We start from the raw sequence: 27,795 nt of genomic DNA on the forward strand, positions 1-27,795 counted from the left end.
TCATATCGCGTGAGAGAGTGTATAACGCAAATGAGAATCACAAAGGTTATAGAGTCAATGACAACGGTAACTATAAATATTTACGTGAATCATTTTAATGTGACTGTATATTCACAGAATTATTCATATGACAAGATGAAATTAAATGACTGCGAGATCACCGATACGGAATTCTTACCATACAAAATATATTATGTTCCATATATATATATATATATATATATATATATTCAGTATATTTCTAAAGCTTTTTCAATGACTAAGATTTGTTGTTTTTCATTTATATAACTGTTTGTTTCTACATACAGCTCTATAGCTACTGTGCAGAAAGATGGGACAGGATTCACACGTGTTAGTCCTGAAGTGTCTTCAGAAAACAGTGGATATCACTTGACACTTGTATATGTATCAACACCTCGGGTCGAAATGAGAAGTATGTTATGTTTACTATTGTGATAGACATTCATTACCTTCAGTTAATCACACAAAATGATGTCGCCAAATGTCATTCATAATCAACATCCAATGAAAATGAAGTATGCCACAACATTTCTGGCTTCAACTCATTACGGCCAGTGAGACTGATGTGAAACGACTTTTAATCGATGCATTTAAACATATTTATTTGTATTTTCCAGTCGAATTTAAATGTAAAAAAAAATATGTAAAAATTATTGTTGTTAAAATATCGATTTTGGAAACACCACATAATACAAAAATACATATCCTTAACTGATGATCTAGTGTCTCGGAGAGGTTTTAAATGTGAGGGCAAGCATGCCAACAGCTTGGTGACACCATGCTTACCTGTAGTAATCTTACTCGCTAATTTAACTATGACACCCATCTATTTTCATGAAGTTTATCATTTAATCATCATCAGTGTTTAAATCAATATGGTAGAAATATGTTGAAGTGATAACAAAACGATAGGCTTCTGGGCGTAAAACTAGACATTGACATCTTAGTAAAATCGAAGAAAATTAACAAAATGTTCATCGTGCTAACTGTGAATAAAGTTTCGAATGAACAATTGTGGTACAGATTAAGGAAGAAATGAACGAAACATGAAGTTGCGAATATATTCAAATGGATGGTTGACAATATTCATCTTGTTTGTTGTAGGATCTTCAAAAAGACTATCAACATACTCATAAAAACAATTCATGTTCCTGTCTGATCTTTGCTTTCAGAAAATATATCAGTTGTCATTGTATGTATTATAATGTATTGACATAATAAAAAAGGGTCAGCGGTATGTTACATTTTATCATAATTTCAGACACGTTATATGTTGTTCATAAAGAAATACATAGTGTTATTGGAGTAACCTATAATATTATTTGTGATGTAAATTTAATTTCTTTTATTGGTAAGTATTAATGAGCACACCTGGACATTTTGTAAGTACTACGACTCCTAATTGTTAGTTGATCACATATGACAACACATTACAATTTTTTGGTCTTTCACAAACACAATACATATTAAATTCTGTTTACAAAAACATGAAATTTGCGATTTTACATCGATATGAATTATATATATATATTTTTTATTGGTAAGTATGAATGGCACACCTAGACATTTTGTAAAACACAGACTCCTAATTGTTAGTTCACACACACACACACACACACACACACACACACACACACACACACACACACACACACACAAATATACAACAAACCCACTCACACACACACACACACACACACACACACATATGGACACACACACACAAGTCACACACACACACACACAGAATATATATATCACACACACACACACACACACACACACACACACACACACACACACACACGCTATCACACACACACACACCATCACACACACACACACACACACACACACACACACACACACACACACACACACACACACACACACACACACACACACACACACACACACAAACAACCCCTTCCCCTCTCCACCCATTATCTGGCCTACTATCCATTTTGTTTTTATTGTGATGACATGGTTTTTGAAAACTGTTTTTTATGTATAAACGTGAACATTTGTAAATACAGAAGATTTGGTTATTAATTAAATACATTTATTTGTGTTGAAACCCGATTATACTGTTTATAAAAGTATAGTGTTATCTGCGAAAGATAATGTACATCGCATGATATTGATAATAAACCTTTTTTTCCCTATTGCAGTTCTTGCCATAGTGTTGCTAGTTGTTTGTCCATTGGTTACTCTTGGAGTTGCAGCCATTGTCTTTATCTGGTGGAAAGTGTAAGTTGATATAGTCATATCCACCGTATCATGACAATAAAAAGTACAACTGTAGACGATTTTGCGATATCTATTGTATCGGTGAAAAATTCGGTATCAAAACCTCATCGCAGAGATACTTATGCCTTTTATGTTTTACGAATTAGTTGTATTCATGCATTGTTTCGAGTCAATACAGAGTCAGACCATACGATAGCATAGATAAAGTTAACTATTTGTAGAAATTGTCGATCTATCATTAAGACACTAATCTACTTACGCAGTTGGTAATAATTGACTATGAATTTTCTGATTTAATTTTTACAGGTCTTCTTTAAGAGGAGAAGCTGTGAAAAACAACACTATGTCAACATATGACTCCCCGGTTTTTGTGGACGTCAACAGTCACACTTACGAAGAACTACCAAACAAAACAGTCAATATTTCGACGATTGATTATGAAACACTGGATTTAGAGAAAAAGTGTCCTGAACAAGATATGTACCAACAGATCGGCGACCCATACGATTTACCGAAGATATAGTAGAACTACCAATGCAGTGGCTCGTTGGCTGGTAAAAACGCCTCCAATGTCCTCTGATATAAAATCTCGTTATCACTGTAGCGGATATCTTGAATTTCGCTGCATTTCTTTGCATATCATTTCGATGATTACTTAGTAAGAGACATTGCATGTCTATCCCTGTACGTGTTTGTGCAAATATCAATTAGAGCCTTATCATTATTGTTATTATTATCATTCCGAAATTTGTGGGGTCTAGATCTCTTGTTTGGTAAGAGAGAGACTTAAAGTCTATTTAATACTTTGTTATTTATTTTTCCAATTTTTTTCCATTATTATTTGTTCTTTCTGATTTAGTTCCAGTATTTCAGTTGCCATCTTATAGAGGGAAACACCTCTGATCAGTTCTTTATATTGGTTTGAATATCCTTTTTATTTAGAATAATAACCCTTTGATATAAGAAAAATGTGCTTTATGTGTACTTGCTCACTTATCACTATCATTTATTTTTATCATTATTATATTTCATCTATTGATTTATTATTATTTTTTGTGCAGTATGATATAATTTTATTAACATTTGTCTATACTTAAGACCGTTTGACAAATTGGTCATAATGGGGAAGGGGACATATGATACGTCCCTGATAATAATGATATATACTATTGGTTGAAAATATTGACAAAAGATCAATAAATGAATGAACGAAAGTTTCATTTGCTATGTTTTACAATGTTGATGCCCAAATTAGGACAGTTGTGACTAGGATAGCCACATATTATTCGCAGGACTGTGATTATGCTGGTGGTCCAATGCAGGACAGCTATTACTAGAGTAGTCATATATTGTAAGCGAACTGTGATTATGTTGATGATCCAAAGTAAGACAGGTATGACAAGGGTATTCAAATATCGTAAAAGGGACTGTGATTATGCTGACAGTCCAATTTCCATACCTTAACAAAACCAAAGTGCCTTAACGTTTTGTAAATTCCCACAGAATGATCACGTCGACAAATCTGACCGGTTTTTTTTATCAACATGAATAATTTACAATCGGGTCGACGCTTGAACAGGCAACATAAAGTCAGTTGATTTACGATGGTTATTTGGTCCAATAGTTTTGTAGCATTTGCCAGTAGAATATTACCACGACTGTTCCAGCACTGAAATATCATAGGATTAAATGATTGATATATAGAAAATGTAGAAGACAGGGAATTTGGACAAATGAAGTAATTTGTAGGGAACCTAAAACTCTTGTACCGTATATAAGGGTTATCATATGGACCACTAATTTGAAAATATTCACGAACAATTTTGTGAAATGTTTTTATTACAACGGTAAAAGGATCAAATATGTGACGTGGTCGATAACTTCCCTGTTGATTAGAAAAAGTACTTGACACACAACTTAAATCGCGGATGTCTCTCTTCTCATACTAAATACAATGTAATTACTCACATGCAATTTTTTTTCTATCAGCAAATGACGTATTTATTCTGTAATATACCGAGAAAAAGTTTGAAGTTGATATGAGAGACTTATATGTAGGATAGGGATATTCCGCTCAAGGGTCACAAAATATGTTGTGAGTGTGAATCTACTTTCGGGAATGTAAAATCGGATTTTCTATTTTGATTGGCTAGGAAGTAGAAGACGCTTACCTTCCGGAACTCCTGGTCGTTTTCTTTTTGTAGTTTTGCTGAGTCTCCGTGTACTTCTTTATTTGTGGAGTAAATATTGAAGACATAACTATTTATTATGCATTAATCAATAAATTAATACAGTTCCCCGGTTATTTAAAAAGGTTGATGTATATGCTGCAAAATTGTTGAAAACCCCACAATATTAACATATAACTCAAAGTATAACGTAAAGGCCGTCAGTCAGATATACGAGGAGGAATTAAGATGTAGGACAGTGAACAACATATACATGTGTCACAGACTCATTGAGTCATTTGGTGCTCGAGGAAGTTTAAGTATAAGTTGATTGACATATAACCTTGTATTACGGTCTTCGATTTCTCAAACCCTGTTAAGATCAGCTCTATTATGGCGAAACGTAATCCACTTTGACTTGATGATTTATTGCTGAATGTTTTTCTTTGTTTGAATTTGATTATGACACACTGAAAACTTAATTTCAACGTATTCTTATAATACTCAAGACAAATTTAGTACATGTATATTCCTTTCCACCACACTTCGACGTTATTCTTGAAATGTAATCAATGTCTTCAACAAAAAAAAATCTTCTCAGACAGATACTTTATGGGTTATTATTATCAGATAACCAGCATGACACAGAAACAAGTCACAGTCGGTTCCATTGCTATGCCAATAGTTTGTTGGAAGATGTTACCACCAAACTCGACAATGATGTTGACAACTAGAAACATATGGGAAAACATTCTAGTTCCTTAGTTTTACCGGCAGAGAACCATTTAAAGCTATGTTGTGAGATGCTTTCATCAATTGTCTTTCTTTCTTTCATTTACACTATAAGTTCAATCTGTGTTCAAAGTCCTTTACAGATAAACCAACGTGTGAGTAGTTGTTCTAGCCTTGATGAATGCAGATTGCAGACATTCCGTTGGAGCTTCCCATAGTGCAACTCGGAACACCTGTGTTAATGGTAGCTTTGCAGTTGTAACAATGAGGAGGGCCCGACATTTGTCAGTCCATATTGCGAGATCTTCTGGACAAACAGACTATTACTTGTACATTAAAATCAGTACTATAGGTACTATAAGATTTGTAAGGTAAATAAAGTAAAAAAACTTGGAAAGTTACCCAAATGAAGTAATAAAAAGACAAATGAAATACTGAAATACATGTATTTTTATTTCCATTTGAATTTCGTAGGCTTCAGGTTATGAAATTGGAAGCATCGAGCTTTGGTACAATTAGTATAGCGTATTGGTGAGACAGGATTTTGTAGATCGAAGTGTTTCGTGACATAATGAGTGATTATTCTTGTGGACCTTTTAATGTATGTTTGTTCAGTGTCATATTGGGTCTTACTTTTATTGACTTATTTAATTCTCTTGCACTAATTGGCCAATAAATCGATATACACAGGTTTCCCCAATATCTCCACTATGTAGATACACATTAGGAGTAGACTTCAACATGGTGAGATGGTTTTAGAAAGTATCTTCTTCACTTAGGTATAAGTATGAACAAAACACGATGTTTTCCGTTTCAGAATTATTGGTGGATAAATGGAACTTATGTTGCCTTCCTATGCTTTCAGTATCAAGGTAAGTAGCAAACTAGCTGTTAATGTTTCAATGAAATTTCTCTAATGCTGATGAAAATACTTACAATCAAAACTTATCCGTTGTCTTTGCTTTAATTTCCTCATCGCACTTTCGAAACAATTTCTAAATTTAAAACGTAAATACTTTGTAGCGTATCCTATGAACCAGTTTAAACGTACGGACAGGAAAACATTCCATAAGTTTGCTTTTGGACTGAGATTTTTCTTTAAGTTGGTCAATTCAGCGAAATTTGAAAAAAAAAAAAAAAAAAAACAGTTGTTCCCGGTTGTAAAATATCGGTTTGAAGTCGAAATGAAAACATTGTCATAACTACAACCAAAAAATGTCACAATTTATCAAGTACGTCGTCTCGCGATTTTAATGTATTAAGATAAAATCCTGATATATTCATATACAGATCAAGGTATTTTTGTTCAAAAATTACCCTAAAGTTGAAAAAGCTGTAGTAACGTCAATCACGATATGGTTTAAACTGGGAGTTTTTTGGCACTTACAATGCTGCGGAAACCTATATGTGGACGATTTAAAGACCATCCCTAAATATCAGATATTGGAAATCGCCTCGTAGCGTTACGTCACAACAGGGCAATAAGTCTGGTTAACTCTGAAACCGTTTTCAAACTATGCCAAAACGGCAAGCAATGGTTTAAACAGTTTTAGATTCTTAATGTACAGATATTGTAAGAAATCGACAGTGCTTTTTCGTAAACCCAGTCAAATAACAAAAAATACGTGGAGTATGATTTTCATTTTGTGAAGTACACGAAATCTGATTCTTTAATTTCAGTCTTATTTGCTAAATAAATTTATCTATTCATATATGTATCTATTGATTTGGTTGGTTGTATTTTCACTAAGACGGAGCGACTCTAAATTCCCAATCGCCTGTAGGCCTTCTTGTTTTGGTGATAAAGACTGATAAACGATATGCATACTTAGTACCATACCATATAGTTATAACTTATAATAGTTTCAAATCCGTTTATATCCGATACATACGAAAATCTTTTATATTGTAATGGTGTTTTTATATCGTTTGCTGGAAAACTTTATAAGAGACATATAATCATGGAGCAATTGCTTAAAATAATCTAATCACGATTTGTATGTTGCAAACGCATGTTCACCCACTTTTTCTTTGACGGGTGCATGAATGATGAGAACGACGGTTGTATGGGTGCAAACTATTTAATTACGTAGAATGATGTTAATTAATTGTTTGTTACCCGGAGAGTTAATCACCTATTTACTTGATGCTTGTTTTTTTTCAAAAGTAGCCAATGCTTGCACCGGTACGGAATTCAGGTGTGATGTGACAGATCCTCAAGTGTACTACGTATGTGAAAATGGTGCGTGGATCTTTCAATCCTGCAAAGAAAACCAGTTGTGGGATACGTTCTCATATGCGTGTGTTTTTGAAGACTCACCAGTGTACTCTCCCTGTCAAGAAAGTTCAGGTAAAATAAGTGTGGTTTGTATTACGTGTCCTCTCCTATGCTTAATGATGTTTGTTCACCATAATCGCTATTTCAACTTTAATGTCATCTCATCAATACTGAAGTGCATCTGTTGTAGTTATTTTCCCCTGTAGAATTTTGCTGTTTACATTGTTGTTCAAATGATATTGCTTCCTAACAACCCGATGATAAGAAAGGTATTGAAAATATTTACATTTAAATCTTATCAATTGATCTCTCTCAGGAACAAAGACGTTTTGTCCGAGCATCCAATTAAATAAACACAGGTGGTATATGGAGCACCGTGAGTGGCCTTTGCTACGACCTATTTAGTGTAGTAACTGAAGGGTATGACAGGGTTCAGTTTTTCATCTGAAAAAAGTATCAAAACCATTTCCAAATGACATACTGCTTGATAAGCAAGGATCAGTGAGACAATATGATGGTAAATGTGTATAAAAATATTGCGGATAAAAAAGAATCATATAGTTTCAAAATGGAAAAAGTATGAATTATTTTGTTTGATACATATATTTATGACATTATTACTAAGACAATTTTTCAAAGAACTGAAGCAAGTACTTCAAGTTTGGGTGCACAACCCTTTATGTCAAGAACACTTGTGAAAAAAATCAGAAGCAGTAAAGGTGCCATTCAAAAGCCAAAATATTAGTGTTTATATTTTAGGGGTCAATATTTCTTCCAAAAATCGGTGAAAACAATGGTGTACATATTAATATGATATCAGTTCTTAATAAGTACATTCTGCTTCAAGTTCCCATGCCAAAAATGAATATAGATAATGTTAATTAATAAAAGTTAATCATCTCGAACTTTAAAAAAATATGACATTTTCAAACAGGTTCTAAGATAAGGAAATTTTTGGGCATTGTGTTCCCACCAGAGGATAAGTTTATGAAGGCTGGAGACTGAAAGAAAAATCTATTTTCATTTTCAAATATTTTTCTCAAATCATTTTTCTCATCTGAAATGTATTAGCGGAAATTTCAGAAAAAAATGAGAACTTGAAAAATTGCTATTCAAAGGCTTGATCAAAGTTACTATTCAAGAAAATGCAATGAAGAAGAGTAAAATTATCTATCATAAAACAGTATTATGACAAAGCAACGGTTTACCGAAAAAATATTTTAACTTTAATTTGCGAACTTTTATCATTTACAATTTTCATTGAATTGTATGTATTAAAATGATGTAATATAACAACAACAAGAGATGGCTTAATATACGATTTATAATTTTGTTGCCAGATCCATTTTCAATTTTATAATGTGTGTATGTGTATGTTGTAAATGAAAATCTGGAAATAAAATATTGTTTAAACCAACAACAACGAACAGGGCTTACATATGTATATAGAGCCTAGAGGTAGTTATCGAAAAACAGTGATGCCAAAATAGTCGTCTTACATAAAAGACATGCCTGAACAGTAACAGAGTGTGGACTTATTTCATCTAATTCCTGTAGTATATTATACTATATTAATGATTCTTGAATTCATACAGCTCGTCATTTGGTAGTGAGAGGAAGAACAATATATCAGCATGTACAAGTATCTTGTACCAATATTCAAAGCAATCAAGTAATTGCATCAAAATGGTAACAAGGGCATCATTAAAAATTGCCACACAAGTTTCAAAGACAATGACTTAACCCAAAAATTGCCTAGGAGTCTTGATTCACAACATAATAGTAGACTAAAACGAGAACTTATCAGTGGAAACCGATAACAAGATTTGAAAAAGGTATTATACAATGTATCTAAAATAAAGACCAAGACCAGATACAAACAATGTCTACTCCAGATATGACGAAGCTCCATCTTCAGAATATAGTCCGGGAATATCACTAGTGGCAATGCAGATAATGCTGAGACATTCACAGACACTATCCCACATTTGAGTGACGACAATCTGTAGTCTTAGTAATAATGACAAATGGGTAAATATACCCGAATCTGCACGCCACAGTCTAGTCATCAAACATAGACTTTGGTGCTCTCCCGATGTTCGTATTGTCCTGAACACCTCATTGGGAGTTTTTTTTTTACATCCCGATACTATAGAGTAAACCGAAGTTCACTACGAGATAAATTGGATGACACTATTTCAGCATTAGTCATAAATGATCTACTTGCACTCATTCACGAGGTATCCACTCAAAGCAATTCACCAAAATTGCGGTTTAGGAACGTGTCTGATTCAGACTGACAGTTTATGTTTGCCAGATACATTCTTCTACTTATGGGCAAAATAAAAAAGCCAATTTATCATGGAATGAAATGACTGTCTTTACATATGTATCCCAAACCTTACTATCTAGATTTTTTTCACAAAGTTGTAGATATTCTGTACAGAATAATTGTGCCCAGATTCCTTTGTACTTCCCATATCTCACGTGAAGAGGCCCTTACACTCAACATAGCTTTCACAAAAGCATTTTACGGGAGAAAGGTCATCATCATATTTGAAGGTACATATATTTACATCAACAAGAGAAATGTCCATCAATTCCAGACGGCTTCCTATGGAGGAAAGAAAAAACGAAACTACTTGAATTCATGTCCATTTTGTTGCCCGATGAATATGTTTTGAACACTATTGACCCTTGTGATGGAGGCATCATTGATACAACAATAAAAAAGCCCATTACTGAATGTTCTTAAGCATTTGCTGCACGACAGTGACAATGTCATAGTAGACAGAGGTTTTAGTGATATTCTTGCCAGCTGGCAAGCAATGATCTGATCGTTTGTGCCCAAAACTAGATGAATTAATGAATTGTACCACGACCGTTTAAATGATGGGTGCTTTTCAGGAACCAACAACCATCCAATAACTTCATCCAAGTTATTGACAAGCTGGTCCGCATTGTTAAGCATTCTTAACATCCTTATACGATAAATATCCTAGCCTGAAGTAGAGCGTGAGCAACGAGACATAAAGATGGCACAACGCATGCTTGTACGTGTGAAAGAAGACAATCTCCTAGCAAAGAGGTTTGAGGACGATTCATACATGTCGCGCAGGGAAAAATTAGAGCGGAAGAAGCTGGAAGCATCCAACGTTCCATTTCCTCACTTGATTTTAGAATACCTGAAGACGATTGCGTGCGACATATATCAGATCACGCTGTCGCCTGGTTACATTTCTGAGCACCAAACAGAATGTGGTGACTATGAAGTCTGTGTTTACCAGCATGCAGATGATCTTGTTTGTGGACAGATCCGTTCACGTCACAAGCCTTAAACCAAATAAAACGTTTGGATTCAGGTTGACGAGCATGATCCTGACGATCATGTGAAATTTTATTATTGCATCCGTCCTGTAGGCTAGAGAACATCTGGTATGTGTACTCGTGTTGCCTCAATTCTTTACTACTTAAGACATCACATGCACCTGAACAGGCAAAAACTCCTTCAACGCATTTGTAGCATATAACATTTTGTGAAGTCAGTACAATGAAATCACCTCCTTGGAATTATTAAATATACCAACACAACGTAAGAGGTAATTATAAAACCAGGTTTTATATTTTCTCTTTTGATCAAGACTATTGGCACTTTCTCCAGAAAAATGTTGTAGAGATAATATATTACAAGGATCGTTTACATGCCTCTAAAACGATATTATCATCTTATGAACATGCAATTTCTTGAAATATAGTAAATTTTCAGTGTCTTCCGATAATGAGCCAAATGAATTTTGATACAAATATTTGGTGCGCTAAAAAAATGGGTTTTTTTCTTTCAAGAAAACTTTTTGTTATGTGGAAAACTTGTCATTTTCTTAAGTTTGAGACTGTTAATTTTTATTAGTTCACAATATCTCTATTAATTTTTGACATTGAAACTTGTATCATAATTTACTTATTAACAACTGACAACTTATGACTATGTACATTATTGTTTTAACAGATTTTTGGAGGAAATACTGGCCCTTGTCAAACCCTAACAAAAAGGGCTAAATTTGAATAACTAATATTTAAGCTTTTAAATGACATTTACTAGTTCTCTATTTTCCTGCAATGTTCACTAAATATTCTTGACAGAAAGTGCCAAGTAATATATAAAGATTTTTGGTGCATTCAAACTGGAAGTACATACTTCAGTTCATTAAAAATTGTCTTAGCTGCAAAAATGTAAAAACAAATCATAATTTTCAATGTTGAAACCACCATATAGTCAAAATGAGCCTTGTTCAGCAAACAGTATATCATTTGATAATGTACGTTGTGGTTTAAATATTTTTATGTATCTGCACACTACGACAAGAAACGACACAACAATGAATATGAATGAAAAAGGCCACCCTTACAGACAGGGTGACTTTGTATTTATTTAGGAAATGAAAAACATATCTTACAGTTACATAAACCATAAAATGAACAAAAGATTATTTTTTCAGTATTTATAATAAAAAGCCAATATGGGGTTAACAAAAAAACGCCACAAAGACATGACAAAATGTCTTCCCCACAAAGGCGAGTGGTTTAGATATTTTTTTTATGAAAGCCTGAACCGTGTCATACTCCTGTGGTTATGACACTAAATGTGTCGTAGCACAGTCCCTATGGACCTTTTCACTAAATGCAAAATTCCATTGTCCCTGAAGGAACTCTAAACCTTATTGTGCTTTCGAGACAATTTCTGAATTTTAAAAGTAAAAATATTGTAAAATTGTATAGTGTATCCTATGAACCAGCTAATATGTACGGACGGGAAAACATTAAACAAGTATGTCGTCTCGCGTTTTTAAATTCATTATAAACATAATCCTAATCTGTTTAATTACAAATCAAAATATTTATGTCCAAAATTACCCTGCAATTGAAGAAAGCTATATTAAGGTAAATCACGATATGGTGTAAACTAGGAGTTTTGTGTCAGGTATATATTGTTCGGTAATTCGGAAACCTTGCGTTCTATATATGGACGATTAAAAGACCATCCTTAGATATTAGAACTCGTCTCGTAACAATACGTCAAAACAGTGCAAAACGTCTGAGAGTTAATAACCTACTAACTTATAACTTCATTAATAGTTTTAAAAAAATATTATATTTATGATAACTTCCAATAATGAAAGTTCCGTTTTTGTCCCCAAAGTAGCGAATGCTTGCAACGGTGTGGAATTCAGATGTGATCCGACAGATCCTCAAGTGTACTACGTATGTGAAAATGGTGCATGGATCTATCGATCCTGCATTGACAGCCTGGTGTGGGATCCGTTCTTATATACGTGTGTTTTTGAAGACTCACCAGTGTATTCTCCCTGTCAAGGAAGTTCAGGTACGATTAGTGTTTTGTTTGTATTACGTTTCCTCTTCTATGCTGAATGACGGCGCAAATATTTGTTTAATAAAATCACTATTTCAACTAAAACGTAGTCTCGTCAATATTGACATGTATTTGTTGCAATTAAAATTTTCGTTTCGGCAGTTTGTTGTATACATCGTTGTTTAAATTATGCTGTTTCCGAACAATCCGGTCCTCATTAAAGTGAATTGCTATTGAAATTTATCAATGAAAAATTCTACATTGTACGTCATGGGCAAAAATATCAATCAATATTTTTCGAACATCAAGACGAATCAGAAACAGTAACGATATAAGAAAATATATTTTTGTGACCATGAAATCACTGCGAGATTTACTAGCTATATATAACGACAGGATTGGGTCAGTACAAGGATAAGTTTTTTTGTTTTTTTTTTAATATTCTACCTCAATATAATTAAATATTTTGGAAAGTGTGACATTTTTATTTTACCAGAGATGCTATGACAGTGATCCAAACAAATTCTACAAATATTTTGATGGCATTATCAGTGAAATATCATTCCACGGGAATTTCGTGTTTAATGCTGCAACAAGAACTTGCCTCGACCCTACCTTGCCTACATATTAATCATAGCAAAAGAATGATTCCCACGTTTACATTAGAATTTATTTACTACTGAAATACACACATTTTATGAAATAATGTGTCCTGCCACCTAAGCGCTCCTTAAACTGGGGACCACAGTAGCTGAGTGGGTAGAGCGCTTGGATTCGCATGCTTGTTCAAATATTTAAAGGTGTTAGTTCAACGATTTCCACTCTGGATGATTTGTGTTTCTCAAAGAAAATGTCTCATATGGTGGCATGAACAAATCTCATGTATATTGTCCAGAATATAGCCAACAAATACTTGCAATATTTTCTATGATAAATGCACTATTCGGTGTTGGAAAACAGCAAAGAAAACATTGAAATGCTTATATAATCCTAATACAAACTCAAATTAGATTATTCTAGGGCACATTATGAACAAAATATGTTTACATAAAGACTTCTATAAAAACGTACAAAGATAAGAAGAGCAGGTGTTCCGAAATTGTAAGCGTCTTTTGCTTCATCGACTTCACCGTCATGTTATTCTTGGTAAGTAAATAATGTCATGTTCCGAAATGAGAGCAATGTAAATAGCAAAAGCACCACTAAACTAGTGATATCTCGTAATAAACTTTACACAAGAAAATATTTCCTGATGAAATAATTACGACAGCAAGACTTCCCCATAATATTGATTAAGGTATTCGTAGTTTCTAATGTATTGATTGCTATTGAGTACTTTTCCAAAAGGGACATCATTACAACCAGTAATTGCAAGATGTCTTTAATGAAACATTGACAAGAACGGGACTTTCCAAGTTAATAGCTGCTCAAATATCATCTACTTTCAGCAATATCTCAACATATATGCAAAATGCTTACAATCATCAAACATCGCTTTTACATTTTGTATCCCGATTCTGGTAGACACAACAAAGCTCCCTCGCATTTGTGATAATATATGAATATTCTAGCACGTGTATTTGCTACTATTGGTGTATATATCGCAATGTTGACAATGCATTATTATCTGGATATAAGAGGTATCTACAATAACTATATATAAATATACTAACCCAGATAATGAAACGTATACGTATACGCATTTTGGGGAAGTAATCATTATTTTTATTTGTTAAATATGATCGTTAATATAACCCTTTATTATTATTCTGGCAACTCTCGATGTGCTGTCATAGGCGGTTTACTACTGCACGTAACGTATACTGTACAAGAACATCGTCAATGTACTAATACTCAAAAAAATGTTACCAAAATTAAAATGATTTCTTTTATTTTACCGTAATTTCTTCGATTTCATCGCAACATCATGTTAATTGCTTTGTACGTAAATACGAATATATCAATACTTGTGCCTATAATTCTAGGGTTTAGGGTAAAAAGATACGCATAGTACAAATTTTAATTGTTTATCAAAGAAGGGACATAACTCTTACACGACTTTAACAAAAACTATAATTTGATAGGTACATGATAAATTGTGTTTTAATGATATCTACATACTTACCTTGATGTTCACATAAATAATCTCTTTCTCATTTACAAATCTGCTATTACCCCTAACCATATCCCTTTCATCTTCACTATGATCAAGGGTTAGGTTCTTATGATATATCTTGATTCTATTGACCTAATGTGTTAATATTGTATCTTTTTAAACCAAGATATACAAAGAAAACAAGTATATTCATGATGCGTAAGCAATTTCACCGATCAATGTGACCTAATAGCACGCCAAGAAACTGAAAGATAACACTATAAGTGTTAATGTTTTGCATCAGTAATGCTTAACATTAGTTTTGTGAAAAAATCATAAACTAGAATTTCTGCTACGAATAACATGCACAGAATGACGTTTAAATATCTTTTAAACAGTTGATATTATGCTTATGATATTTGGTGAGCGGAATCGGTTAACCGAGTCTACCACTCCGCCATCAGCAAGGTACATGTTGACCTAAGACCACCAAGCAGTCCCATTCTGAGTTTCCAAAAACAAAACAAAAAAAAACACAAATCATCACGAGTAGGGAGCATCATACCAAACACCTCAGATATTCACCCGTGTTTGCGATGTCCAATTAGGTCCGTTAGATGTATGGAAACAAAGTCCCTCATTTATGAAACTCTTCAATTTATAAACCATATTTTAAGTGTTGATATAATAATAATTATTATTATCATAATGACATAGTTAACGGCCCGTCAACGCATGAAAAGTAATTAGGGCCATCAACCAATAAAACACACAGCGATCCAAAAAGGAAATCCTGCAAACTAAAACAAATGCCAAAAAATTTTAAAGAGTATATTATCATAAAAGACTAAAATGGTAAGTCATAGTCTATTATATAGACCAAATTTTTTCAGATAACATAGACTTCTACAAATCTGAACAGTTTCAAAATGGGTTTTTAGTTCTCGAGTAGACAGAAGATCAATGCAGTCCAATAAAAATGTTTTGATGTGTATTCAATTCTTTAAACTGTTTAACATTTGAATGCCTTTTAGCAATATTCCTGGAGCAATTTTTCGAATGAGTTATTTTCTAGTGAGGTTTTGACTATTTTGTCATAAATAACGCTTTTTCAATGTTAACTGCCGAAAAACCCTTCTACTGTTACTGTATATGTATATGTCAATCATAATGGACATATGATGATAAATTCTGTTGCAATTAGTGCAATACTAAACCATTAAATGACTAATTAATATACAGTAGGAAACTCAAAACTGTTCACGAGACAGTCAATGGTGTGATAGATATTTACTTTTAATTATTCATAAATAGAATAAACATGTATTAATGGAAATTTACAAAATCGTATTCTATTTCAGGGCTAGTGCACCTCCTCATCAGACTTTATTTAACTTTCCATTACTTTGGATTACCTCCTAGGTTTTCAAAGTTAATCTTTAAAGGACAAAACATCTGTATTATTAAGTTGATTATTATTTGTCTTTAATGTATCTGATTCTAAACTTCTATTGAAACGTGTTTTTCATATGTGTGGTAAACCTACAACATGATTACATCTGTTACAGAAACAAGGACAACGGCAAGAACACAGGCGAGGTCAACACCAGACACACATGCAAGAACCACAACAGACACACAGGAAACAACAACAGACACACAGGCGACAACTACAACAGACAAACAGGAAACAACAACAGACACACAGGCGACAACTGCAACAGACACACAGGCGACAACTACAACAGACAAACAGGAAACAACAACAGACACACAGGCGAAAACTGAAACAGACACACAGGAAACAAAAACAGACACACAGGCGACAACTACAACAGACACACGAACGACAACTACAACAGACACACAGGAAATAACAACAGACACACAGGCGACAACTGCAACAGTCACACAGGAAACAACAACAGACACACATGCGACAACTGCAACAGTCACACCGGAAACTACAACAGACGCGCATGCGATAACAACAACAGACACACAGGAAACAACAACAGACACACAGGCGACAACTACAACAGACACACAGGCGACAACTACAACATACAAACAGGAAACAACAACAGACACACAGGCGAAAACTGAAACAGACACACATGAAACAAAAACAGACACACATGCAAGAACTACAACAGACACACAGGAAACAACAACAGACACACAGGCGACAACTACAACAGACAAACAGGAAACAACAACAGGCACACAGGCGACAACTATAACAGACACACAGGCGACAACTACAACAGACAAACAGGAAACAACAACAGACACACATGCGAAAACTGAAACAGACACACAGGAAACAGCAACAGACACACAGGCGACAACTACAACAGACACACGAACGACAACTACAACAGACACACAGGAAATAACAACAGACACACAGGAAACAGCAACAGACACACAGGCGACAACTACAACAGACACACGAACGACAACTACAACAGTCACACAGGAAACAACAACAGACACACAGGCGACAACTGCAACAGTCACATCGGAAACTACAATAGACGCGCATGCGATAACAACAACAGACACACATGAAACAACAACAGACACACATGAAACAACAACAGACACACAGGCGACAACTGCAACAGTCACACCGGAAATTACAACAGACGCGCAGGCGATAACAACAGACACACAGGAAACAGCAACAGACACACAGGCGACAACTACAACAAACACACAGGAAACAACAACAGACACACAGGAGACGTCAACATATGACACAACAACAACCACAACAAATACACAAGGTACAGTGACATTTGACACCAAATCAACAGTCACTTCTTATACATTTAGTGAGACAGCGTCAGTATCGACAACAGATAATGCTACACAGAGCATTGCTTCGACATTTCTAAATGGAGAGATGTGTTCGTGCAACTGCACTGGTACTGGATATTTCAACATTGGCGATGTAGCCTTCAAAACACTGATAAGACAAATGAAAAAGCAAATGATTTTAGATGTCACATCCTTGACCTCAACACACCGAAAGAAATCATGTGCAAGGGACACACGTGGATCATCACAGTCAATCGGATATGCATCAACCTTGCTAGTTATTGCACCTATACTTTTTGTTTTGATAATGGACCTGACACGGCTGATATCACACTGATCATATCAATCTATTCAACGTTTTTATTTCCTGATGTTCCTATATCGATATTTATATTTCATAATAATCATTCAAATTTAATGAAAACATGATGCGTAAAAGCAATCTTTGTTTATTTCTCGTCAGTTTCGGAATCAAGTGATTAGAACAGATGGTTAAATATGTCCTATTCCTATACCTTTGATTCAAATTGAAAATGCTTGCTGTTTTTTTTTCTGATCCGATTACATGATAACACATATCATTATGAAATATAAGGACTACATTGACCACAAAGTATAATTATTTATCTATATCAGTATCCTTGTTGACGTGGTCAAAAAGCATCCAAGTCGCTTTTATAACCTCAATAGCAAAAGTATTTAATCCATTTTGTTGATTGTTTAAAGTCCAGGTTCATGAAGACGATCATTAATTTTTTACAACACATTAACGGTTTTCAAAGATTGTCAAATACAGGGCAAGAGTTTTCATTGATTGATATAATTTGGGTAACTTTAAGTAATCCTTCGCTGATTGCCGAGTGGTTGATTCGTTGATGCCACTGAAAAAATCTTGGAAACCTCTGGATTTTTTGTCAATGACTGTCGAATGATTGAGGAGTCGTCGGTGGCACTGTAAAAACTCTTCGATATTCTCTTAATGATTGTCGAATCATAGAACCGGTGATGCCACTGAAAAAGGCAGACATGCCCTTTGTAATTGTCGTGTTATAGAACCGTTGATGCCACTGAAAAAAGGCAGACATGCCCTTTGTGATTGTCGTGTTATAGAACCGTTGATGCCACTGAAAAAAGGCAGACATGCCCTTTGTGATTGTCGTGTTATTGTCGTGTAATTGTCGTGTTAAAAGATGCAGACATGCCCTTTGTGATTGTCGTGTTATAGAACCGTTGATGCCACTGAAAAAGTGAGCATTCTGTAAGTGATTGTGGAATGAATGAACCGGTGATGCCACTGTAAAACCTGTAGATTTTTGTCAATGACTTTCAAGTGAGGTGTCGTTGATGCTACTGGGAAAAATCGTAGACATTCTCGCAGTAATTATTGAGTGATTCAACGTTGATGCCCCTGAAAAAAATCACACCTGTTACAGTGAGGTCAAAACAAGTGTAACAATGTCAAACCTGTTACAGCAAACCTTTAGAGATATAAATAATATTATCACACCTGCTACAGTAAGCTGTTACTTATGCTTATAATCAGTGGCGTAGCCAGGATCTTATGTTGGGGGTGGAGGGCAAAAATCTGGCAACGCCGGCGAAGCCGTGCGTCGCGAGCGCCGAGGGCGCAAAGCTTTGGCGAGGGGTCTGGGGCCCTCCCCCAGAAAATTTTTAAAATTTTGGCTCCATTTCCTGCATTTTGAGCGTATTTTGAAGGAAAATCACGACACAATAATACTGGGATAAGTCGATATAATGTATTGAAATAAATGAAAGTTAGAAAAGATACAAATGGAAACAAAATAATGTCGGACTACATGTACATAACAATCAATAAGAAATATCAGTAAATGACAACATACATAACACAAAAATTCTAAATGTGTTCGGTTATTTTGGGATGAATGTAATCTGACCTGTCATATAATTTGTTGCATCCGTTTCCATCGCGGCTAACGGGAAAGTGAGAGCTCTGATTCTATTACCTGAGCTGAGTGTAGTTTGTGTGGTGTTAGTTTCGACAGCATGCAAGTAGAAATCGATAAAATCACTGAAATATAGATATGAAAAATACAGATGCAGAAAACTGAAAAATGGGACCCCCCCCTCCACCCCATAAAAAATTTTAAAAAATAAAAACTCAACGGATTTACACGTTTCACAAAGGTCGCCTCTGGGGCAATTGGGGGGCGGTCATTTTGCTTCCCCCTTGCCTACGCCAGTGCTTATAATAAAATCACACCTGATACAGTGACCATTACAGAGATTAATGATAATGACACACCTGTATCAGTGAGACTTAATAGACATTAATAACAAAATCACACTTGTAACTGTCGCACTAAACAGAAATGCATAACAATACCACACCGGAAAAAATTACCCTTAACAGAAATAAAAATCAATATCACACCTGTAATTGTGAACCTTAACAGAAATAAAATTACACTATTGAACCTATCAATGTGTCCCTTAACAGAAATCAATAGCAATACCACACCTGTAAATGTGACACTTTACAGAGATTAATTACAATATCAAACCTGTAAACGTGAGTGTCCTTAACAGTGATCAATAACAAGTGTTAAATGTCAAAATATTGTTGATAAAAAATCTAATAAAAGCAGCCATTCTGTTGCACCATTTTTAACGTGGGACAAGCCTCTGTCCAGCATATCCGGAAATCATCACAGAACTATAACACAATGAACATATACCACAGTTTGTTTACGTAGAAAACACACAGAAAACTATCAACATACTCGCACTCACAATCATACTCCATTCATACACTTTGGCAACATGTAAATATAGCTACAGTCTCTTCACCGACAGAAATCTCTCACAAATACACAGCCACAGTGTGGCAATTAGCGGAACGACTCTCAGTTCCTAAGTAAGTGACATGATTCACAGTTCCCATCTCACTGACGGGTTGCTAGTAATGCAAACGTAACGCGCATCTCTCCCCTCTGTGGGACTGGAGGCTGGGCTATCAACTCCAATAAGCAGTCTCCTGAGGAACTGCATGTCACCATGTTCATGAGACAATACTTCCTGCAGCTGACCTTAACGTAAGTCGGTCCAGTTAGTGGATGCGGAAGACCTGGTGCTCCAATAATGCTGACCTTCTGTATCCTTTACTGTGTTGTACCCGCCATGTGAAGCTTTGAAAATAAACGAAAGGAACACTGAGCACTCATCCATCCATTCTCGTTATAGTTACCATAACTAACCTAAAATTACAATTAAGTGATAACCCATTATTCGCTACTAATATTTATATAATATTATATGTATGACAATGCAAAAGAACTACGTTATACGGTGCGTGATGAGATTCAATATCAAAATTCAACAAAAGTACAATATCTCTACATGAAACAAATATGGCGACTCTATGGGTAGTTAGCAGTCATACAACAACTAAGTCATTAACATAATAGCAAACATAGATGTACAATAAGAACTTCAACGGCAAAAAGAGCAAATTCAACGTTATATCCACAAAATAAATATGCATTTGACTACGCATGAACGAATACTCACCAATAATAGATGGATTGACCTATGATGGGGACATGGAAAATATGGCAATAAATGACCACAGAAACCGCATATTACGAAAGACAGAAAGAATAATTACATAATACAGGCGGAAATACATGTTCATTTACAAGTCATATACCATTGCTACCATTATTAATTGACTTTTCCAGACAGGTAGTTGTTGTATGCAGCAAAAGTCATCATTAATGTAGGACTGTATAAACATGTATAATGGTTATATATGCACATTTCATGACCACAGAAACCGCATATTACGAAAGACAGAAAGAATAATTACCCCAGTCAGATATCTGGGCTCCTTTTCAATATGCCAAAAAGGACGCCAAGTTTACCATGAAATCGGCAAACAGGTGACATCAATAACGGCCTCACTGCTCACCTGGACAGGCGAAACCTGCTTACAGCTCACAAAACCGCTAACGTGACCCACACAACCCCACAATCCCCAGGTAACATACAGAAGTACGTGACAGAACCAAATAGTAATTGAAAGCGCGCCATGTGACACAATGGGAAACCACATTATCTCCAAAATAAACTGCAACAAAAGCAAAAGTATTGTCACAAAATTCTTTCTTTATTGTCCATTACCATCGTGGTGGTTTGTCTTTCTTTTTAAGAAGCTGAGAAAAAGACCAGTTTTTGCTGGTGTGGTGTCTTGTGAAAGACACTTTATTACTCGAGATGGCATGTGACGGGCATTTTCTACTAAGTGGCATCATCTTTGAGGATAATGTTACAAGTTCGCAATATGAAATGTGCATATATAACCATTACACATGTTTATACAGTCCTACATTAAAGATGACTTTTGCTGCATACAACAACTACCTGTCTGGAAAATCAATTAATAATGGTGTTGGTCGATTGAATTTAGATATTATATATCCAGAAGCTTTTCCGGAAAATTATATACTCAATTGTGACATATGATAACAAGCACAACAATTTCATACAGCAACAGCATTCAATATTTATAACCATGCAAAATCAACCGATAGGACCAGGTTTACATAACAGGACGTGCCATAGTGATATGATATCACTGGGTCCCTAGAACATAACCAGTGTTACACAACAGATCAGGAAAGGTACGAGAACCATGGTAAGTATCATAGTTTAATGACAATAGTTATCAGTCAGATGCGTCTTGTTATTTTTTATTTTAATAATGATATTGATGAGAATTCGTATTATTTTCATTATTATCATGTTACCTTAATTTGTATCAGATTTGGATTTGGCACAATTATTCCAGCTGATAACAAGCACTTTCCTCTACACTATTTGTCACTGGAATTTCATACTTAAATATGCATTTACGTTTGGTCAGGTGGTGTGCCGTGTATCAAATGTAGATCACTGTGACCTACAATTTGGTTTTTGACCTAGATCTCCTTCATCACTTATCGCTTGAACTTCATACTTGAGACCCAGAATCACCTATGTTATGTAATGTGGTGTGTCATGTCAAAACTATAAACCTTGTAGTACAGTTGTATATCAAAATTATAAAAGTGGTAATATACATCCCAAATGATTAGCAGTTGTTTGTATACACTGTAAAGGGCTAAACTATTTAACAGGAAAACTATTTTTATGTCTGCGACAATGCCTGTAACCCTATATGGATGTGAACTGTAGACTAAGTAATATTACTTCAGTGTACGCCTGTAGGTAGTGCGTTGGTCTCTCGTAAAGATTGTCCATCACAGTTACTTCGCAGTGTTGAAGTAGAAGTGGTGATGCACCATATGTATGATTTACAATATTCATCATCGGGCTATGTATATTCTTATGTGGTAATACGTTGAAAAGGAAAATAAGTTTTCTCCCAGACTTTTATCAAATAATTCAAATGTCAAATTGATATATTTTTTTAACCAACAAATCACAGATCGTGTTTTACACCTAATGAGCTCACGGAAAAGATTCACCAAAGCTGTTTTGACGAATTTATATGATAGAAACAAGATTTCTGCAAAAAGTCAGGTGAAAAAGATTCATTGAAAATCATGCAACAATTGGCCCTTATCCGGTCCTGATTTTATGTCGGACCTTTCCGATGTATAGCTGGAAACTAATTGACCATATCGATGACAAATGAAGCTGAACAGAGTATGAGTAGACTTTGTACAAAGCTGAGTTCTGATATAGTTTCTCATTTGTTGATTGAGTGGTCTATATTATATCTTAATTGAGATTCATTCTTTTGTAATACTATTGACGAAGAAAACGTCAGAGACTATCTGAAGTTTTCGATCAATCAAATAGATTTATTCTGTCATATCAAATATATATGATAAATATCTTACGTATACTTCTTTATTGTTTTATTCTTCTGAATTATTCTGAAACATCTCAATATTTCATTTAAAATTGTTCTACCTGCGCTTTACAATTGGTGGCTGACGTTAAGTGTGTCATTGATTTCATCCAATAAACATAGCCATTTTACGTTAAACATTCATAACAAGTTATCGATCACAACTCAAAATATAAAGAAAATTAATTATCATTTGTTTGACTCAGATGTGTTTATGTTCTCTGATATAGCAGTCGACAAGGGGGGTATGTAAGGAAACTCTGTAATATAATCATATAGCACTGTTGTCTCGAATTTCAAAGAAAATAATAAGTGAAATCAAATTTATTCCATGAACAGCCAATTGATACAAAATGTACATATACAAAAACGTACAGCGTAGATTTTCACATTATTTTCAAGGTGATAATTTCCATAATTTGATAGAAAACGGCTTCTTCAAGTATTCATGTTGTCGAGTGGTGATTTTTCGTCTTTTTCATAAAAAACACTTGATGTGTTTTGCAGTTGAAGGAACTACTTACTGATATCAACTAAAATAAGGTTCATTTAACATTTAGCGCACGTTTACGGATTCCATGTTTAAGAGATGAGAGAAACAATTCCCCTCAGAAGAAGGAGGAGTATTATTCCGATGTATAGCATACACTGAAACAGAAACTCTGGTTTCTTTTAATCAACATCCAGTTCTTTAAGTATTTTTTTCGCGAACCTACTTAATGAGCTTATTATAGTAACACATTTCTGGATTTCAATTGATGTAAGAGCATCCTTCAGTGGAGTAAAATATATATTTTGCCATATTTTGACTACATTCTCTGTTGTTTCGTCCCATGAAACACTAGTTGTATCATTCATTAGGTGAAAAATCTAGACTTGGGAAGGAATGACCTGCTTCACTATCATCAGACACAGTGAAAATACATTCACAGAAGTGAACTAAGCAGGCAAAAAGCATGCTCTGTGTACCACACTATATCAATGCTATACATTACATATAACACAGCTAAACACTTACGGTATGCTGTTACCTTTGATTGTATTGTGTGTGATGAATAATGTTGCTTTGGTTAAAAGCAGGCAGATAGAGCCGTCTTAGATATTTAAAAAAAGGAAAAAAAAAAACAATAAATTATACATTGAAGGATTTAAGCCTATTGCCCACGACAATGTTTGTGGAATTGGTTTAATAACGTTTAAAAGATTCATGGTAAATGTATTGCAAATCCTGACAGAAAGATCTCTTATAAGGCTCGTATCATAAATGCATTTTCAAAATATGAGCCATTTATTTGAAACAGTACTTATATACTAAGTATGTAAATAATGGTTGAATTTGAAATAAACTATATCCTAATGGTTTTCAACACATTTACCAAAAATATAAACCAGAAGAAATTGCGAAGCTCAAACTCGACCAACGATAAGATGTCATTTTGGTCAAGATGGCGGCCCTGGTCTGTCTTAATTTCACCGAGCGCAGTCTAGCGGTGGTAGGTGGTAACTAAGAAAAGGAATCCAGTCCACTATGCTCTAAACCTTTCCACATTCGTAATTTTTTCTGCTTTGCATCAGGTCCTCTTTTGTAGGCGAATGTTTAGCACATGTTAACGGTACAGAGCTTACCAAATCACATGTTTGTGAGTACATATGTTATTTATTCCTAGCAGTCTCCAAATAGTTAGAAACTTCCCATTTGAAGTGCATATTGTTTCCCATTATTCGTCCTTTCTTTTGGCTTTTTAATCATTTTGACTTACACGTATGACGTTACAATATTGTTGTTGTTGAGAAAGAATTATATCTCCTCATTGTTAACCTAATAACCTTGGTCTGGTATGCGGTTCAGGATGTATTTCTTAACATTCGACGTTGAGATGGTATTAAGCATATAAATCCTGCATGATTATTTGTTTACACTGAGCTGATCTACGTTTTTTAATTTGTCCTCTGACCAGCGATTATGAGGATGGTAAAATCTGTTGTTGCGGTTGACTTGCTTTTTACTGATCCGTGAATATCGTATTTTTATGTGATTTTACTCGTCATTTAATCTCTTGTAACAACTGCAAAATCTATGTACCTACTGAAACCCAACTTTCTCTTGCAAGGGATTAACGTTGGCTTATTTCGCGAGGTTTGCGAAGCCACAACTGTTAAGTATATAATGAAATACACTGTGGGGTCTGTTTTGCGAACCTTAACCGTCGCCAACTTGTTGTGATGCGGAAGTAGGTTTATGGCTGATGAATAAGTATGCGGACAAATGATTTACTCTTGATACAGCTTCAAACAGAGAGAACGGTTTTGATGAAAAATACAATGATTTGAAATGAAAAAAAAACTAATGTATATGTATATTTATTTCAAATTTCCGTGATGTTCTCTCCCTTTTTTAATACATCAATAATCATATAGTTACCTTTATATGACTTAATTAATTCAGGCCGTGTATTGGATCCTAACACTGGTACTCTGCACAACCGTTTGTATCACTACAGGAACAAATGGAGGTAAGCTGAATCACAACCACAATTCTTTAAATATCCTGACTGCTTATGCATTTTTTTAATGCATCGATCTATTTTATTTTATTACTTAAAGCCGAGGTAAGGTCATGCTTTGTTAAAACGGCGCCACTAGATACACATATGAGAACAAAACCCATTAATTTCCGTATATGATAAGACAGTTATGTAATATTCAACACATTTCGTTCACTTAGAAAATAATCATTTCTCATATCTCATTTGTGCTGTTACTTTCATTTGCTGTAGATTCATGCGATGGGGATTCTTATGAATGCAACCCCAGCAATAATTCGACATATCGCCAATGTGATCACGGCAGTTGGTACAATAAGACATGTTCTAACGGTACACTATGCTGTATTAATACGGGGCTGTGTTACCATCCTGTTCGCGGCTCATGTTTTACAGGTAAATCTGACACATGTTTACAATAATATATTCCATGTTTAACGAAAAGGTAAAAAATTGATCATACATGTTTGCTTGTTACCATAGAAAATGTTTTATACCTGAAGTCAAGTGATCAATGACTATTTATAATTAAGGTGTTTTGGTTCACAAACAACGTTTCAATAGCTGTATATTTATTTGAAGGGAAACCTTTGCTTAATCAATGTTATCACAATCGTAGTTGGCTGTATATGTGCAAATTGCCCTAGTGAATGTTTTCACGTTTATTGGTTTTCTTATTCAAATGTAAATTCTCATTTAGTAAATTATCATTATTCTTCATGTTTCGTTTACTACTATGATTTCACATATAATTTCACAGGGTAACAAAAATTTAACCTTCCCTACAAATTCAAAAAATGGAAAACAACACTGTGAATTATTTATAAATGATTTATCGCGTGGAATTTCTTTTCGTTTAAACATTCGAGGAGAATCATATTCCCCACGAAAATATAATTTGCAAGTCTGGATGGTATCCATGGTGATTCATCTCTAAATTCCACATCTTGTAATAACATATACCTGTTACCTTTCAATGAAGACTTTTTTTTCAGGTAAAGTCACGTGATTCTACTAAATAAAATGGCGACCAATATGAAACCATTCGTGAACGATACTTGAGTCTTGCAAAGTCTTAATTCCCAATAGTTGACCATTTGTGAATTCAAGTCATTTTCAGTCCCATGTTCGCGAAACCATGCATTTACGAATACGTCTAAAGAGCTACATGCGCGAAAAAAAGTATTCGCGAAATCTGAGTAATTTACAGTAACTTCAAACTTTTCTCATTACTTTTGCGTGTTAATTTACTTATAATGCTTTCTATTTCTCTACGTGACTGAATAAGCCTTTATTTTCACTAGTTTAGACTGTCCTCCATTATCTCATGGTTTTCATGGCCTTTGCATAACTGGCGAGGTCTAGAAGGACCAAACAGCAGTAATCTGTCCATTTTAATTCATTATTTTACCCCACTGCATCTAATCATAAACCTTTTGTATTAAAATGTGCTATTCAATTGTGTCATATGTACAATCTTAATTTCATTTCTAAAATTTTGTTTCAGACGGTCAACAAACACCTAGTAAATCGCCATCTTTTACTCAATGCCCAATCATAAACATCGAAGATCAGTGTCCATGCCCAACTCCCCACCCGAAATATTTAAACCTCACTC

The 27,795-nt window shown here is 34.6% G+C and overlaps 2 protein-coding genes across 2 annotated transcripts in view; both read left to right on the forward strand.

Moving 5' to 3' along the window:
- The window catches only part of LOC132544069 (uncharacterized), a 31,239-nt gene extending 28,445 nt beyond the window's left edge, over positions 1-2,794 (forward strand). The window contains exons 36-38 of the mRNA XM_060207639.1: positions 309-433; positions 2,193-2,271; positions 2,578-2,794. Coding sequence (XP_060063622.1) covers positions 309-433; positions 2,193-2,271; positions 2,578-2,794 — 421 coding nt within the window. The remainder of the gene's footprint in view (positions 1-308; positions 434-2,192; positions 2,272-2,577) is intronic.
- A 9,809-nt stretch (positions 2,795-12,603) lies between these two features.
- Positions 12,604-18,075, forward strand: LOC132544079 (mucin-22-like). Its single transcript, XM_060207649.1, has 3 exons — positions 12,604-12,829; positions 16,481-16,863; positions 17,527-18,075. The coding sequence occupies exons 1-3, from the start codon at positions 12,604-12,606 to the stop codon at positions 18,073-18,075; spliced, it is 1,158 nt and encodes a 385-aa protein (XP_060063632.1).
- The last annotated feature ends 9,720 nt before the right edge of the window (positions 18,076-27,795 follow it).

The sequence above is a fragment of the Ylistrum balloti genome, unplaced genomic scaffold, assembly GCF_031769215.1.
Source record: "Ylistrum balloti isolate Yb309-2 unplaced genomic scaffold, AGI_CSIRO_Ybal_v1 Utg369586, whole genome shotgun sequence".
Lineage (NCBI taxonomy): Eukaryota > Metazoa > Mollusca > Bivalvia > Pectinida > Pectinidae > Ylistrum > Ylistrum balloti.

Bases quoted from the DNA above. Each gene is read 5' to 3' on its own strand.
- LOC132544079 (XM_060207649.1), top strand. From the start codon at position 12,604: ATGATAACTTCCAATAATGAAAGTTCCGTTTTTGTCCCCAAAGTAGCG. The intron at 12,830-16,480 runs GTACGATTAGTG...CATCTGTTACAG, and splicing joins TCCCTGTCAAGGAAGTTCAG to AAACAAGGACAACGGCAAGA. The intron at 16,864-17,526 runs GTCACACCGGAA...ACAGACACACAG, and splicing joins CACATGCGACAACTGCAACA to GCGACAACTGCAACAGTCAC.